At 39.2% G+C, this 19335-nt stretch overlaps 1 protein-coding gene across 1 annotated transcript in view; it reads right to left on the reverse strand.

The window, feature by feature from the left end:
* The window catches only part of DIS3L2 (DIS3 like 3'-5' exoribonuclease 2), a 1626200-nt gene that overhangs the window by 402178 nt on the left and 1204687 nt on the right, over nucleotides 1–19335 (reverse strand). Inside the window, exon 15 of the mRNA XM_053711913.1 lies at nucleotides 6189–6422. Within this exon, the coding sequence (XP_053567888.1) occupies nucleotides 6189–6422 (234 nt within the window). The remainder of the gene's footprint in view (nucleotides 1–6188; nucleotides 6423–19335) is intronic.

Below are 19335 nucleotides of genomic sequence, written 5' to 3' on the forward strand. Positions count from 1 at the left end.
TAGCTCCGCCCCCCCAGTCATTCGACCGAAGGCTAGGAAGAAAAAGGAGAAACTATAGGGTGCAGAGGTGACTGAAGTTTTTAAAATAAAAATCTACTACCTGTCTTAAACAGACAGGGCGGGCCGTGGACTTGATACATCACAAGAGAAAGAAATTTATCAGGTAAGCATAAATTCTGTTTTCTCTTGTAAGATGTATCGAGTCCACGGATTCATCCTTTACTTGTGGGATACCAATACCAAAGCTTTAGGACACGGATGAAGGGAGGGACAAGACAGGTACCTTAAACGGAAGGCACCACTGCTTGTAGAACCTCTCTCCCTAGAACCTCTCTCCCAAAAATAGCCTCAGAAGAAGCAAAAGTATCGAATTTGGAAAATTTGGAAAAAGTATGAAGCGAAGACCAAGTCCATGTGGAAGCCACTGCTCTAGTAGAATGAGCAGTAATTCTTTCAGGAGGCTGCTGTCCAGCAGTCTCATAAGCCAAACGGATGATGCATTTCAGCCAAAAGGAAAGAGAGGTAGCCGTAGCCTTTTGACCTCTCCGTTTACCGGAATAAACAACAAACAATGAAGATGTTTGACGGATATCTTTGGTTGCTTGCAAGTAGAATTTTAAAGCACGAACCACATCAAGATTGTGCAACAGACGTTCCTTCTTTGAAGAAGGATTAGGACACAGTGAAGGAACAACAATTTCCTGATTGATATTCCTATTAAAAACAACCTTAGGAAGGAATCCAGGTTTGGTACGTAAAACCACCTTATCTGCATGGAAAACAAGATAAGGTGAGTCACACTGTAAAGCAGATAACTCAGAAACTCTTCGCGCCGAAGAGATAGCTACTAAAAACAGAACTTTCCAAGATAGAAGCTTAATATCTATGGAATGCAGAGGTTCAAACGGAACCCCTGGAAGAACTTTAAGAACTAAATTTAAACTCCATGGTGGAGCAACAGGTTTGAATACAGGCTTGATTCTGACTAAAGCCTGACTAAACGCTTGAACGTCTGGAACATCTGCCAGACGCTTGTGTAAAAGAATAGACAATGCAGAAAGCTGTCCTTTTAAGGAACTAGCTGATAATCCCTTCTCCAAACCTTCTTGGAGAAAGGACAATATTCTAGGAATCCTAATCTTACTCCATGAGTAACCTTTGGATTCACACCAATAAAAACATTTGCGCCAAATCTTATGATAGATCTTCCTGGTGGCAGGCTTTCTAGCTTGAATCAGGGTATCAATGACCGACTCAGAGAAACCACGCTTTGATAGAATCAGGCGTTCAATCTCCAAGCAGTCAGACGCAGAGAAATTAGATTTGGATGCGTGAAAGGACCTTGGATTAGAAGGTCCTGCCTCAATGGCAGAGTCTACGGTGGAACCGATGACATGTCCACTAGGTCTGCATACCAAGTCCTGCGTGGCCACGCAGGTGCTATCAGAAGCACCAAAGCTCTGTCCTGCTTGATTCTGGCAACCAGAAGTGAGAGGAGAGGAAACGGTGGAAATACATAGGCCAGATTGAAGGACCAAGGTACTGCTAGAGCATCTATCAGTACCGCCTGGGGATCCTGGGACCTGGACCCGTAACGAGGAAGTTTGGCATTCTGACGGGACGCCATCAGATCCAATTCTGGTGTGCCCCATAGCCGAGTCAGCTGGGCAAATACCTCCGGATGGAGTTCCCACTCCCCCGGATGAAAAGTCTGACGACTTAGGAAATCAGCCTCCCAGTTCTCTACCCCTGGGATATGGATTGCTGAGAGATGGCAAGAGTGATCCTCCGCCCATCGGATTATTTTGGTTACCTCCATCATCGCTAGGGAACTTCTTGTTCCTCCTTGATGATTGATATAAGCTACAGTTGTGACGTTGTCCAATTGAAATCTGATGAATTTGGCCGCAGCAAGCTGAGGCCACGCCTGAAGCGCATTGAATATCGCTCTCAATTCTAGAATGTTTATCGGGAGGAGAGTTTCTTCCTGAGACCATAAGCCCTGTGCTTTCAGGGAGTTCCAGACTGCACCCCAGCCTAACTGGGGCTGGCATCTGTCGTTACAATGAGCCACTCTGGCCTGCGGAAACACATTCCCTGAGACAGGTGATCCTGAGACAACCACCAGAGAAGTGAGAGTCTCTGGTCTCCTGGTCCAGATGCAGTTGAGGAGATAAATCTGCATAATCTCCATTCCACTGTTTGAGCATGCATAGTTGCAGTGGTCTGAGGTGTAGGCGGGCAAAAGGAACTATGTCCATTGCCGCTACCATGAGACCGATTACCTCCATACACTGAGCCACTGATGGTCGAGGAATGGAATGAAGAGCTCAGCAAGTGGTTAAGAGTTTTGATTTTCTGACCTCCGTCAGAAACATTTTCATTTCTACCGAGTCAATCAGAGTCCCTAGGAAGGAAACTCTTGTGAGAGGGAACTCTTTTTTCATGTTCACCTTCCACCCGTGAGATCTCAGAAAAGCCAACACGATGTCCGTGTGAGACTTGGCTAGCTGGAAAGTTGACGCCTGAATTAAGATGTCGTCTAGATAAGGCGCCACTGCTATGCCCCGCGTTCTTAGAACCGCCAAAAGGGACCCTAGCACCTTTGTGAAAATTCTGGGAGCCGTGGCCAACCCGAAGGGAAGGGCCACAAACTGGTAATGCCTGTCCAGAAAGGCGAATCTGAGGAATTGATGATGATCTCTGTGAATAGGGATGTGTAGATACGCATCCTTTAAGTCCACGGTAGCCATATATTGACCCTCCTGGATCAGAGGTGGAATAGTCTGAATAGTCTCCATCTTGAAAGATGGTACTCTGAGGAACTTGTTTAGAATTTTGAGATCCAAGATTGGTCTGAAAGTTCCCTCTTTTTTAGGAACCACAAACAGGTTTGAGTAAAACCATAGCCCTTGTTCCGCTTTTGGAACTGGGCAGATCACTCCCATGGTATGTAGGTCTTCTACACAGCATAAGAACGCCTCTCTCTTTGTCTGGTTTGCAGACAATTGAGAAGTGTGAAACCTCCCCCTTGGGGGAGAGTCTTTGAAGTCCAGAAGATATCCCTGGGACACAATTTCTAAAGCCCAGGAATCGTGGACATCTCTTGCCCAAGCCTGAGCGAAGAGAGAGAGTCTGCCCCCTACTAGATCCGGTCCCGGATCGGGGGCTACCCCTTCATGCTGTCTTAGAGGCAGCTGCAGGCTTCTTGGCCTGTTTTCCCTTGTTCCAAGCCTGGTTAGGTCTCCAGACTGACTTGGATTGGGCAAAATTCCCCTCTTGCTTTGCAGCAGGGGAAGCTGAAGCGGGACCACCCTTGAAATTCCGAAAGGAACGAAAATTATTCTGTTTGGTCCTCAATTTATTTGTTTTATCCTGAGGGCCTTTCCCTCCAGTGATGTCTGAAATAATCTCTTTCAGTTCAGGCCCGAATAGGGTCTTTCCTTTGAAAGGGATGTTCAAAAGTTTAGATTTTGATGATACATCAGCAGACCAGGACTTAAGCCATAACGCCCTGCGTGCTAAAATGGCAAAACCTGAATTCTTTGCCGCTAACTTAGCCAGTTGGAAAGCGGCATCTGTAATGAAAGAATTAGCCAACTTAAGAGCCTTAATTCTATCCATAATATCCTCTAATGGAGTCTACATCTGAAGAGCCTCTTCTAGAGCCTCGAACCAGAAAGCAGCTGCAGTAGTTACAGGAACAATGCACGCAATAGGTTGGAGAAGAAAACCTTGATGAACAAAAAATTTCTTCAGGAGACCCTCTAATTTTTTATCCATAGGATCTTTGAAAGCACAACTGTCTTCGATAGGTATAGTTGTATACTTAGATAGAGTAGAAATAGCTCCCTCCACCTTAGGAACCGTCTGCCACGAGTCCCGCATGGTGTCAGATATGGGAAACATTTTCTTAAAAACAGGAGAGGGAGCAAACGGAATACCTGGTTTATCCCACTTCTTAGTAACAATATTCACAATCCTCTTAGGGACTGGAAAAACGTCAGTGTAAACAGGAACCTCTAAGTATTTGTCCATTTTACACAATTTCTCTGGAACCACTATGGGGTCACAATCATCTAAAGTCACTAATACCTCCCTGAGCAATAAGCGGAGGTGTTCAAGCTTAAATTTAAAGGCCGTCATGTCAGAATATGTCTGAGGGAGCGTCTTTCCTGAATCAAAAATTTCTCCCTCAGATAACAAATCCCTTACCCCTACTTCAGAACATTGTGAGGGTATATCAGATACGGCTAATAAAGCGTCAGACTGCTCAGCTTTATTTAACCCAGAGCTGTCACGCTTGTAAACCAGGCAGTTTAGAGAAAACCTCTGTGAGGGTTCAATTCATAACTGTGGCCATGTCTTGTATAGTAAATGAATTTGACGCATTAGAGGTACTTGGTGTCACTTGTGCGGGCGTTACTGGTTGTGACACTTGGGGAGAGCTAGATGTCAAAAACTCATTTCCTTCTGTCTGAGAATCATCTATTGCTATATTTTTCATTGCTAAAATATGCTCTTTATAATTTATAGACATATCAGTGCAAGTGGGACACATTCTAAGAAGGGGTTCCACAATGGCTTCTAAACACATTAAACAAGGATTTTCCTTAGTGTCAGACATGTTAAACAGGCTAGTAATGAAACAAGCAAGCTTGGAAAACACTTTATTTAAAGTAAATAATACTTAGAAAAAAACGGTACTGTGCCTTTAAGAGAAAAAAAACTCAACTAACTTTTTACAGTAGCATCATAAAGCCTTAGTAACTTTGCACAGCTATGCAAAAAAACATTTAACCCCTTAATGTAAAAACCGGATTGACAAACGTCAAAAAACGGTAAAAAACATTCAGCACTTTGCCACAGCTCTGCTGTGGTGCCTACCTGCCCTTTATGAACGATTTGTGGGGAAATAAACTTCTTTACAGCCCTCAAACACAGCAGGACCCTATGGAGAAGCAGCTGGATGTCTCTGAGGAAAAGAAACTGCGCAACTGAGGCGCGAAAATAGGCCCCTCCCACCTCACTCGATGTCATGGGGCCTAAAAGAAACACAACAGTGTGTTTCCTAAACTAGCCATGTGGGTTAATAACCCTTAAACAAGCCACAAAGACCCCTCAAAGTCCCTAAAAAAAACGTTATTGCAATAATAACAAAAACGTTTTTCCTTATCAGTGTCACCAGTAACTAATGAGCCCTTTGTGCAAGCTGGGATTCTTACTAAGTCTCTGAATACAGCTTACCCTTCCCTCATGGGGATATTGTCAGCCTTTTCTAGAATTAACACAGTCTGTCTAGAAAAAAAATAGACTGAAGATACCTCAAAGCAGTTGAGCCTGCAAACTGTTCCCCCAACTGAAGTTTTCCTGTACTCTTCAGTCCTTGTGAGAACAGCAGTGGATTTTAGTTACAAAGTGCTAAAATCATCATCCTCCCTGCAGAAATCTTCATCTCTTTTCTGCCAGAGAGTAAATAGCACACACCGGTACCATTTAAAATAACATACTTTTGCTTGAGAAAATAAAAACTAACATTTTTGTAACCACACTCACTTTACCCTTCCTAGCAGTTAAGCGGCAAAGAGAATGACTGGAGGAGCGGAGCTAAGGGAGGAGCTATATAGACAGCTCTGCTGTGGGTGCTCTCTTTGCCACTTCCTGTTAGGAAGGAGAATATCCCACAAGTAAAGGATGAATCCGTGGACTCAATACATCTTACAAGAGAAGCACTATATGTATTATCTAAAGATGAAACCTCAGTTTCTCTTGAAAAATACATGTTTCACCTTGAGCACTAACCTGCTGGATCAATTGAAATGTGCATGACCGCATTACAGTTTTGAAGAGAAGCATTTTTGCTTATTAGCAAAAACATGTCTACTTTTAATACTACTGTCTTGTGGACATATTAAGAGATGTGATTAAACAACACACGTGTTCAGAAAAATGGTGGTAACTTATATAACACAAATGAATTACAGATTAATCACGGACACAAAACGTGCCACCCCAGCTCTCAGAACAAGCACAGTATTTGAATGTGGCTGCATAAGAAGCACTGTAGTTAATATATGTATACTGTAAGCATTATTCTTTTGAAAAACTAAATGTGCCGCCAGTGTAAATTGAAGTTTGTACTTGTATGGACTTTTAAAGCAGTTCTAACAAAAGGGAAAGGGACATACCTGATCCAGTCTCAGGGCCCCTTCATCAAATCGTTGTGCTCGCAGGTTTTTAGCAATAAGATGAAGGTTTAGCACAGCTTGGTGGATTTCCTGGATGGTGTGCTTAGAAGATACTGGGGGAAGCTCACTGGCACTAAAATGTTTGTCTGGATGTTCAATCATGTTCTGTGCATGATCATAACTCAGTTTCACGCAGGAGCAGATGACAGTACGGCCAAACCACTCATCCAGAATCTGCAGGAGGAAATGTGATATTGCAAAAATAATTAGATGAAGAGTAACATAAATGCAAAATAAAAAACCTAAACATGACATTCTAGAGAAGGAAGAAGAAAAAAATATCTACATATGGAAAAAGTTGGAGAAATATATATATATATTTTTTTAAATAATTTTTATTCGGCTTTCACAATTATATAAAAAAAAAAAAAAAACACAAAGTAATGTCACAGGTATCTGTTTAAGCAATGACTAACATTTAAATCAATGCAGGGTACATACTCGATATCAGAACTCACAATTAAGCAGTTTGATAATCCTAACTTATCTATACAGATATAAATGGAATACTCATAAGGCCTAACTCAATATATTCAATATATTCTAGAGTCCGTTTCTAAACCATCTATTGTGCTAGTAGAACTGGGGAGCAGAGAAAAAGGGGGATCACAAACTACTATCTTCTAATACTGTAGGGTCTGTCACGTATTATCATAACTAATTTCTTCTATGAGAAGCCTCGATGTACATAATCCAAGGTTCCAAAGTATTTAAGAATTGTTCTTTTTCCTCTAATATGTCTGCTGATTTGCTGGTCAACTGAAAGAAATATTTTAAATTTAATACACAAAATAGATTCTAGTTATTCAACTTGATTTTGAAAGAGAAGGCTGATGCACAGCTTATCCCTAGAAACAAAGTGCTCACTGGCGTATAAGGACAACTTTTACAATAATTTGGTGGACAGTTACCCTCCCCCCCCCCCACCTCAATTTTAAAAGAAAATTCTTTTTTCAGCATATACAAATCTGGGTTTCTTTGGTTTTCAACCTAATACATTTTTTAAATGACTTATTTTAGATGTAACAAATTAAGTCCCCTTACAAAAAAATTGTCAATGTCTCAAAGCCATTTGGCTTTCTTTGGAAGTAATTAGGTATCAAACGATTTCTTTCAGAATACAAATGCTAGCTTAGTTCCCTAACTAGCACTTAAAGATAATGTTTTTTTGTTTATTGAGGGTCAAAACAAACAGTGACTGAAACCCTACTTTTTAGTTGGGTATAAAACTCCTAAACTTCATGCCACATGCCATATTAAAAAGCTGCAGGACAAAAGGAAGGATCATAGGGAGTGCTACTAGAGAAATGAGTCGAGACATTAATGTGACACATGATTTAATTACCACTAATCTTTGCTCACCATTGACTGTTGCACCTTAAAATGATTTTACTTCAAAATGAAAATTTTAAATTAGGATCTTAATATACTTGAATGCATTCTTATCTGAGGTCTGCAACAAGCATGACAAGAAACATCATAACATTTATTGTAAAGTGGAAAGCCCAACCAATAGATAAACTAAAAATGGTTGCATACCATGGTATATTTGAGAAAATACTGAAGAACAGCAGTGAATAAAACATGTATATATGCATCTGAGGTCTATGATCTCCATTTCTGCCTATTGAGCAATCTCACTAATAAGTTACATATTAAGTTTGCGATTTCACATACTTCTTAAATGCCTAAAAGGTATAATAAAGAAACATGGAGACATAAATAGACAGGTATAGAACCCTTTTTTTGCATTGATGAGGCAAAACACTCTTAAGCACTTTGTATTGAGAAGCATAGAAACATATTCGTGAAGGTATGTCTTAAGGAAATGTAGTTTTGGCAAAAAACATCCTTTGGCGAAGCATTCTTGAGCAATCCTGATTGCATACACAACCCAACCATGAAACAGATGTCACACAGATTCCCATTAAATGCAGCAACAGCACTGCTTACATTTGGAATCTCCAATTTTGAGTGTGTAATGTGTCTCAATATACAGAGTAACTTAAGAAATGAGACTGCAAACTCTGCCTATAGGAAAGAGAATATGTCCATGAATTTGAATTTCTATAATTTTAAGGAAGAAATATACTTTATCCTTCAAAACTGATATAAATCATGGAATCTAGGCTGTGTTCAAACAACGTTACCTTGGAAAGGTAAACCACAAATATTTGCTTTGTAACTGTCATCTGTTACATAATGACCCAGCAACCAAAAAGCAACATGAACTGGCGGATGGACCCTTGTGCAAATCATCATGAAGAAACTGCAAAATCCTAGAAATTCTAAAAGAATGCTAGGAAAAACCATGATCCAAACACCAAAAAATAAAAGCCTTACAAACCTTATGATAGATCTTTCTAGTCACAGGTTTATGAGCCTGATTCAAAGTCCCTATTGGAGGACATAAACTGACCTTGCTGCACAAGAGGAAGAATAGTCCGAATAGTTTCCATCTTGAAAGTAGGAATCCTGAGAAATTTGTTCAGAGCTTTTTAAATCTAAAACTGGTTTGAAAGTCCCTTCATCTTGGAGAAAACATAATTTCTGAAAGAACTTACCTGATAAATTAATTTCTTTCATATTGGCAAGAGTCCATGAGATAGTGACGTATGGGATATACAATCCTACCAGGAGGGGCAAAGTTTCCCAAACCTCAAAATGCCTATAAATACACCCCTCACCACACCCACAATTCACTTTAACCACTTAAAGGGACACTGTACCCAAAAATTTTATTTCGTGATTCAGATTGAGCATGAAATTTTAAGCAAATTTCGAATTTACTCCTATTATCAAATTTTCTTCATTCTCTTGGTATCTTTATTTGAAATGCAAGAATGTAAGTTTAGATGCCGGCCCATTTTTGGTGAACAACCTGGGTTGTCCTTGCTGATTGGTGGATAAATTCATCCACCAATAAAAAAGTGCTGTCCAGAGTACTGAAACCAAAAAAAAGCTTAGATGCTTTCTTTTTCAAATAATGATAGCAAGAGAACGAAGAAAAATTGATAATAGAAGTAAATTAGAAAGTTGCTTAAAATTGCATGCTCTTTCTGAATTACAAAAGAAAAAATTTGGGTTCAGTGTCCCTTTAAGGACAAGGACATTTTTCAATTTCTTTCCCTTAAGTACCAGGGCTCTTTTTAAATTTCTGCGGTGTTTGTGTTTAGCTGTAATTTTCCTCTTACTCATTTACTGTACCCACACATATTATATACCGTTTTTCTCGCCATTAAATGGACTTTCTAAAGATACCATTATTTTCATCATATCTTATAATTTACTATAAAATATTTTTATAAAATATGAGGAAAAAAATGGAAAAAAACCCACACTTTTTCTAAATTTGACCCCCAAAATCTGTTACACATCTACAACCACCAAAAAACACCCAAGCTAAAAAGTTTCTAAATTTTGTCCTGAGTTTAGAAATACCCAATGTTTACATGTTCTTTGCTTTTTTTGCAAGTTATAGGGCAATAAGTACAAGTAGCCCTATTTTCAAAATTAGCGCTAGTTACATTGGGACACTGATATCTTTCAGGAATCCCTGAATATCCCTTGACATGTATATATTTTTTTTAGAAGACATCCCAAAGTAGTGATCTAGGCACATTTTGCTATATTTCATGCCACCATTTAACTGCCAAATGAGATCAAATAAAAAAAATTGATCACTTTTTCACATTTTTTCAAAAACTTTAGGTTTCTCATTGAAATTATTTGCAAACAACTTGTGCAATTATGGCATAAATGGTTGTAAACGCTTCTCTGGGATCCCCATTGTTCAGAAATAGCACACATATATGGTTTTGGCGTTGCTTTTTAGTAATTAGAAGGCCGCTAAATGCCACTGTGCACCACACGTGTATTATGCCCAGCAGTGAAGGGGTTAATTAGGGAGCATGTAGGGAGCTTCTAGGGTTAATTTTAGCTTTAGTGTAGTAGACAACCCCAAGTATTGATCTAGGCCCATCTTGGTATATTTCATGCCACCATTTCACCGCCAAATGCGATCAAATGAAAAAAAAAGTTTAATTTTTCACAAATTTAGGTTTCTCACTGAAATTATTTACAAACAGCTTGTGCAATTATGGCACAAATGGTTGTAAATGCTTCTCTGGGATTCCCTTTGTTCAGAAATAGCACACATATATGGCTTTTTGGTAATTAGAAGGCCGATAAATACCGCTGCGCATCACATGTGAATTATGTCTAGCAGTGAAGGGGATAATTAGGTAGCTTGTAGGGAGCTTGCTGTGTTAATTTTAGCTTTAATGTAGAGATCAGCATCCCACCTGACACATCACATCCCCTGATCCCTCCCAAACAGCTCTCTTCCCTCCCCCACCCCACAATTGTCCCCGCCATCTTAAGTAAGAAAGTCTGCCAGTACTAAAATAAAAGGTATTTTAAAAAATAAAATAAATTTTTAAGCATATTTACATATGCTGATGTGTAGGATCCCCCCTTAGCCCCCAACCTCCCTGATCCCCCCCAAACAGCTCTCTAACCCTCCCCCTCTACCTTATTGGTAGCCATCTTGGGTACTGGCAGATGTCTGCCAGTAGTATCCAGTTTACTAAAAAAACTGCTTTTTATTATTTTATTATTTTTTTCTGTAGTGTAGCTTCCCCCCAGCCAAAGACCAATCCCCCACACCTCCCAGATCTCCTAGATGCTTTTTTTAAATTAAATTTTACCCCACTCTATCCCACTTTTTATTTTTTAATTTCTGTAGTGTAGCCGTTGCCACCCGCTTCCACCCCGTGCACGTGCCCGCCCCTGCCCTCCCGTGCACGCCCCTGAAAATCGCACCCACGATCCCGCCCCCCTCGACGTCATAGGGCCCATCGATGGCCGCCCACCCGCCTCCCACGTAAGCTCCCACCCACCAACGATACTGGCCATCGATGTCCGGTGCAGAGAGGGCCACAGAGTGGTTCTCTCTGCATCGGATGGCCAAGGGGTGTTATTGCAGGATGCCTCGATATCGAGGCATCACTGCAATAACAGGAAAGGGGCTGGAAGCGAGCAGGATCGCTTCCAGACGCTTTAAAACCCTAATGTCATACAGGGTACGTCGCTGTTCTTTAAAGACCAGTTTGTGTGCGACGTACCCTGTACGACATGCGTCCTTAAGGGGTTAACTTATAGCTAAGTAGTGGGGTGATAGAAAAAAAGAAGTAAAACGCATCAAAAAAGGAATTGGAAATATAATTGGGCTTTATACCAAAAAACATAACCACCATAAAAAGGGTGGGTCTCATGGACTCTTGCTAATATGAAGAAATGAATTTATCAGGTAAGTTCTTACATAAATTATGTTTTCTTTCATGTAATTGGCAAGAGTCCATGAGCTAGTGACGTATGGGATAGAAATATCCAAGATGTGGAACTCCACACAAGAGTCACTAGAGAGGGAGGGATAAAATAAAAACAGCAATTTTCCGCTGAAAAAATTAAATCCACAACCAAAAAAATAAGTTTTTCTCATAAATGAAAAAAAAAAACTTAAGCAGAGGAATCAAACTGAAACAGCTGCCTGAAGAACTTTTCTACCAAAAACTGCTTCTGAAGAGGCAAATGCATAAAAACGGTAGAATTTAGTAAATGTGTGCAAAAAAGACCAAGTTTCTGCTTTGCAAATCTGATCAACTGAAGCTTCATTCTTAAAAGCCCACGAAGTGGAGACTGATCTAGTAGAATGAGCTGTGATTCCCTGAGGCGGGGCCTGACCCGACTCCACATAAGCCTTATGAATCAAAAGCTTTAACCAAGATGCCAAGGAAATGGCAGAAGCTTTCTGACCTTTCCTAGAACCAGAGAAGAAAACAAATAGACTAGAAGTCCTCCTGAAATCTTTAGTAGCTTCAACATAATATTTCAAAGCTCTTACAACATCCATAGAATGTAAGGATCTCTCCAAAGAATTCTTAGGATTAGGACACAAAGAGGGGACAACAATTTCCCTATCAATGTTGTTAGAATTCAGGTAAAAATTTAAATGAAGTCCGCAAAACAACTTTATCTTGATGGAAAATCAGAAAAGGTGACTCACAAGAAAGAGCAGATAACTCAGAAACTCTTCTAGCAGAAGAGAGAGCCAAAAGAAACAACACTTTCCAAGAAAGTAGTTTAATATCCAAATAATGCATAGGCTCAAAAGAGGGGCCTGTAAACCTCTCAAGACCAAATTAAGACTCCAAGGAGGAGAGATTGATTTAATGACAGGCTTGATACGAACCAAAGCCTAAACAAAACAGTGAATATCAGGAAGTTTAGCAATCTTTCTGTGAAATAAAACAGAAAGAGCAGAGATTTGTCCCTTCAAGGAACTTGCAGACAAACCCTTATCCAAACCATCCTGAAGAAACTGTAAAATTCTAGGAATTCTAAAAGAATACCAGGAGAATTTATGAAAAGAACACCATGAAATATAAGTCTTCCAAACTCGATAATAAATCTTCCCAGAATTAGATTTATGAGCCTGTAACAAAGTATCAATCACTGAGTTAGAGAAACCTCTATGACTAAGCACTAAGCGTTCAATTTCCATACCTTCAAATTTAATGATTTGAGATCCTGAAAAAAAAGATCCTTGAGTCAGAAGATCTGGTCTTAAAGGAAGTGGCCAAGGTTGACAACTGGACATCCGGACAAGGTCCGCATACCAGAACCTGCGAGGCCATGTTGGTGCTACCAGAAACACAAACAAATGTTCCATGATGATCTTGGAGATCCCTTTTGGAAGAAGAACTAGAGGTGGGAAGATATAAGCAAGTTGGTAAAACCAAGGAACTGCTAAAGCATCCACCGACTCCGCCTGAGGATCCCTGGACCTGGACAGGTACATGGGAAATTTCTTGTTCAGATGGAAAGCCATCAGATCTATTTCTGGAAGACACCACATCTGAACAATCTGAAAAAACACATCTGGATGGAGTGACCACTCCCCCGGATGTAAAGTCTGACGGCTGAGATAATCCGCTTTCCAATTGTCTACACCTGGGATATGTACCGCAAAAATTAGACAAGAGCTGGATTCCGCCCAAGCAAGTATACAAGATACTTCTTTTATAGCTAGGGGACTGTGAGTCCCACCCTGATGGTTGACATATGCCATAGTTGTGACATTGTCTGTCTGAAAACAAATTAATGGTTCTCTCTTCAATAGAGGCCAAACCTGAAGAGCCCTGAAAACAGCACGGAGTTCTAAAATATTGATTGGTAACCTCGCTTCTTGAGATTTCCAAACCCCTTGTGCTGTCAGAGATCCCCAAACAGCTCCTCAACCTGCAAGACTTGCATCTGTTGTGACAGTCCAGGTTGGACAAACAAAGGAGGCCCCTTGAACTATACGATGGTGGTCTAACCACCAAGTCAGAGAGAGTCGAACATTGGTATTTAAGGATATTAATTGTGATATCTTTGTATAATCCCTGCACCATTGATTCAGCATACAAAGCTGGAGAGGTCTCATATGAAAACGAGCAAAGGGGATTGCGTCTGATGCTGCAGTCATGAGACCTAAAACTTCCATGCACAAAGCCACAGAAGGGAATGACTGAGAATGAAGGTTACGACAAGCTGAAAACAATTTTATTTGTCTCTTGTCTGTTAGAGACAGAGTCATGGACACTGAATCTATCTGGAAACCTAAAAAGGTGACCCTTGTCTGAGGAATCAAGGAACTTTTTGGTACTTTTTGGTAGTTGATTCATGTTAGATTCTGCAGACTGTAAAGACTGAGCTAGTACCAAGATATTGTCCAAATAAGGAAACACCGCAATACCCTGTTGTCTGATTATAGAGAGTAGGGCACCGAGAACCTTTGAAAAAATTATTGGAGCTGTCGCTAGACCAAATGGAAGAGTGACAAATTGGTAATGCTTGTCTAGAAAAGAGAATCTCAGAAACTGATAGTGATCTGGATAAATCGGAATGTGAAGATATGCATCCTGTAAGTCTATCGTGGACATATAATGGACCTTGCTGAACAAAAGGCAGAATAGTCCTTATAGTCACCATTTTGAAAGTTGGCACCCTTACAAAACGGTTAAAAATTTTCAGATCCAGAACTGGCCTGAATGAATTTTCTTTCTTTCGGACAATGAATAGATTTGAATAAAACCCAAGACCCTGTTCCTGAAGCAGAACTGGTATAATTACCCTTGAAAGCTCTAGATCTGAAACACACTTCAGAAAAGCCTGAGCCTTCATTGGATTTGCTGGAACGTGTGAAAGAAAAAATCTTCTCACAGGAGGTCTTATTCTGAAACCTATTCGATACCCTTGAGAGACAATGCTCTGAATCCAATGATTTTGGACAGAATCTGCCCAAACGTTCTGGAAAATGTTTAATCTGCCCCCCACCAGCTGAACTGGAATGAGGGCCGTACCATCATGCAGACTTGGGGGTTGGCTTTGGTTTCTTAAAAGGCTTGGATTAGAAGCTTTAGATTTACCTTTATTTCTTTTATCCTGAAGTAACAAAACTCCCTTCCCCCCAGTGACAGTTGAAATAATGGAATCCAACTGAGAACCAAATAAATTATTACCTTGGAAATAAAGAGATAGTAATCTAGACTTAGATACCATGTCAGCATTCCAATATTTAAGCCACAAAGCTCTTCTAGCTAAAATAGCTTAATACATAAATTTAACATCAATTTTGATATAAAAAATAGCATCACAGATAAAATGATTAGCATGTTGAAGTAAGTGAACAATGCTAGAAAAAAATCAGAATCTGTTTCCTGTTGCGCTAAGCTTTCCAACCAGAAGGTTGATGCAGCTACATCATCAGCTATAGCAATTGCAGGCCAGAGAAGATAGCCAGAAAATAAATAAGCTTTCCTTAGATAAGATTCAAGTTTCCTATCTAAAGGATCCTTAAAGGAAGTACTATCTTCCATAGGGATAGTAGTACGTTTGGCAAGAGTAGAAATAGCCCCATCAACTTTGGAGATTTTTTCCCAAAACGCCAATCTGGCTGCTGGCAAATGATTTTTAAACCTGGTAGAAGGAATAAAAGTAGTACCAGGCCTATTCCATTCCTTTAAAATCATATCAGAAATAGCATCAGGAACTGGAAAAAGCTCTGGAGTAACCACAGGAGGTTTATAAACAGAATTTAAACCTTTACTAGTTTAATATTAAGAGGACTAGTTTCCTCAATATCCAAAGTAATTAACACACTGAACGAATATACTCCATCTTAAAGAGATAAGAAGATTTGTCAGTGTCAATAGCTGAGGTAGGATCTTCTAATACAGATAGATCCTCATCAGAGGAGGATAATTCAGTATGTTTTAGGTCATTTGAAAATTCATCATTCTTTATTTATAAGTTTTAAAAGACCTTTTACGTTTATTAGTCGGAATGGCAGACAAAGCCTTCTGAATCGCTTCAGCAATAAAAAAAAAAATTATATTCACAGGGATATCATGCACATTAGATGTTGAAGGAACAACAGGCATTGTACTAGTACTGATGGATACATTGTCTGCATGTAAAAGCTTATCATGACAACTGTTACATACTACAGCTGGAGATATAATCTCCGCTAACTTACAACAGATACACTTATCTTTGGTAGAACTGTTATCAGGCAGCAGGGATCCAACAGTGGTTTCTGAGACAGGATCAGATTGAGACATCTTGCAAATGTAAGAGAAAAAAAACATATAAAGCAAAATTATTAATTTCCTTATATGGCAGTTTCAGGAATGGGCAAAAAATGCAAACAGCATAGCCCTCTGAGCATAGAAAAAGGCAAGAGGCATATAGGAAGTGGGGTTAAAATAAAATTATTTGGCACCAAGTATGATGCGCAACGCAAAACAAATTTTTTTGGCGCTAACAACATCCGGAATAGACGCAACTCGCGTCATGGCAGGCGCAACCTAAGATGCCGGAAATTGTGAATTTGCATCTCCGAACGTACCTTTGCGCCAAAACATTCTCACGCCAAGAATGACGCAATAAATATCAGCATTTTGCGGCCTTGCAAGCCTAAATTTTGCCTGCAAAAATTTAATGAAAACAGTCAATTTTGAAGAAAAGACTATACCCCAGGTAAGAAAAAATAACTTCCTAAATATGTTTTTCCCAATTTTGAAACCGATATTCTGCAAAAAGGAAATATACATAAACCTGACTCATGGGAAATATAAGTACAATACATATATTTAGAACTTTACATTAATACATAAAGTGCCAAACCATAGCTGAGAGTGTCTTTTAGAAATAAAAACATACTTGCCAAAAGACACCCATCCACATATAGCAGATAGCCAAACCAGTACTGAAACAGTTATCAGTAGAGGTAATGGAATATGAGAGTATATCGTCGATCTGAAAAGGGAGGTAGGAGATGAATCTCTACGACCGATAACAGAGAACCTATGAAAAGATTTCCCGCAAGGAAAACCATAGAATTCAATAGGTGATACTCCCTTCACATCCCTCTGACATTTACTGTACTCTGAGAGGAATCGGGCTTCAAAATGCTGAGAAGCGCATATCACAGAAGAAAATTAAGCACAAACTTACTTCACCACCTCCATAGGTGGTGAGGGGTGTATTTATAGGCATTTTGAAGTTTGGGAAACTTTGCCCCTCCTGGTAGAATTGTATATCCCATATGTCACTAGCTCATGGACTCTTGCCAATTACATGAAAGAAATGAAGAGATTGGAATAGAAACACAAAGTTGGTTCCAAAATTGGAAATGTCACAATGACTACCATGGATTCTAGATCCGAAACAGATAGAAAGAAGGCTTTTGCTTTTAAATGAGCATTTGGAACATAAGACAGAAGAAACCATCTTCTGGGAGGCCTCACCCAGAAAACTATTTGATAACCCTGAGAAACTATATTCAGAACCCAGTATCCTAAACAGAATGTGACCAAACCTCCTGAAAAAGGATCAACCTATCCTATATCAGAATATCTGGATCAGGGAGCACACCTTAATACTGACTTGAATGAGGGAGTAGGTTTCTTAGATTGTTTGGATCTGTTCCAATTTGAATAAGGCTTCCATGTTGAATTGGAAGATCCTTGTTTCTGAGAGGAGGAGGAAGATTTTTGTTTCTTACTCTGACGAAAGGAACACAAACTATTAGAAGCTTTAAATTTACCTTTAGATTTCTTGTTTTAGGAAAGAAAAGCTCCCTTAACTCCTGTCAAAGTAGAAATAATAGAATCTAACCCAGAACCAAACAACATAGTTCCCTGAAAAAAAAAGGAGATAAAATTCAGGATTTGGTAACCATATTAGTTGAACAGGAATCTAACCAAAAAGCACTTCTAAAATGAATGAATGACAAACTCATAGAATTATTCTTAATTATGTCAATAACTGCATCACAAATGAAAGTATTGGCAGACTTCAGTAGACCCAAAAGGTTAAGAAAATGTTCAGAGGATTAGCTTCTAAAGAAGTTAAGAGCCAGGCACAGAAGGCTCCATGATTTGTGAAGACAACAAAAAAGTAGCACACAACCATAAGGCTATATACCCCTAAAAATAGCTCTTAAAGCAAGGGAAAGACGTAACCCATTCAAGCTAAAGGCATAACAAAAGAGCAAAGCCCCAGAGCGCTAACCCAATAACAAAAAGGTGAAATAATGAGCGGGAGAAGAGAGAACTGTAAATAACTTGATAGTGTGCTTAAAACAGAAAGGGAACGTGAGCAAAAACAATGTGGATAAATAGACTAAAGTGCTCCAAAAAAATAAAGGCGTGCACTATCCCGATCAGCCTACGTGCGCTATCCCAAATAGCTGATTTGTGCAAACCCGGCAATCCGGCATGCACAAACAAGCAAACTTAATAAGCAGACACGCACTAAAAATTACATAAAGAATATGTGTGCAAATATTTAAAGGGGGATATAGCTTTATAATTAAAAACAGACCATACAGAGTAAAATAGTGTACAAACTATATAGTCCAAATGGCTAAAAGAATACCCCTAAATAAAAAAAAATAGGCACTCAACTGCTATGTGCTAAGTGGGCAGGAAGAGTATTTCCCTAGGAAAGAATGGATCATGGACTCTCACCACCTGTATGGAATTTAAACTTGGCCTCAGCAATGACATGCATATACAATTTGTACTGTTTCACTAATGAGTGTGTAGTGATTTCTATGCTAGTCCTCATACAAAATGCTTGCTTGGCCTGACTACAATATAGAAACTGGTATTGTAGGTGGTAACCTGATAAGCTTAAAATGATATCTTTGTTGAAATACAGGGTTTACATCTCTGTGAACTTGCCTGCACTCTAGCAATTTGCTTCGTCTATTCAGTACAGATATACCAATATCTTACTACATCCACAGTATACAATCTCTTCTTTTTATAGCAATTATAAGGATGATGTGTCTTCCAAGACATACTTTTTCCAGGAATTCAGGTACTTAAAAAAGAAAGTTAACAGCATACAGCCTGTAACTCATCCACTTGTTCAATTCAAACATCTTTTTAAACAATAACATCTGTCAAGTAGACTGTCCCTTTAATAATTCATGTGAATGCATAAAAGCAGAAAAAAAAAATCTATACTTGACAGGTAAAATATGTGAAAACCATTAAAAGCACTAAGCCTGTGTAAAAAAAAAGAAGTAATATATGTAAAAAAAAGGGGGGGGGGGAGAGAAGCCGTGATTGGAGGAAGCCGGATTTGTCATTTCTGAAGTATGAAGAAGCTTCTGACGGCCGGGGGAATTGCTGGAGCGGCTGTGAAGATAAAAAGGTACTTGAAAAAAAAACGAGTGAAATGTAAATTTTTATGAATAAAAGTGCCCTTGTTTTTAATAGGATTATTAAAAACCAGGCACCGATTCATGTGAATTTGCATTCCCTTTAAGGCATGCCAGCAAGAAGTCCATATCTGGTTTGCCCTTCATCCTTTTGAGGGTAACCCCAGACTAACTTTCATATATAAAAACAAAATACAGAGAAGCATTCAACTGAGAATGAACAAAAACTAAAAAAAAATCTTGCTTATTCAAATTCAAAATCAGTTGATCAGAAAGGTTCTGACAAAATTAAAATAACAGTCAAAA

The sequence above is a fragment of the Bombina bombina genome, chromosome 4 (genome assembly GCF_027579735.1).
Source record: "Bombina bombina isolate aBomBom1 chromosome 4, aBomBom1.pri, whole genome shotgun sequence".
In the NCBI taxonomy this organism is placed as follows: Eukaryota; Metazoa; Chordata; class Amphibia; order Anura; family Bombinatoridae; genus Bombina; species Bombina bombina.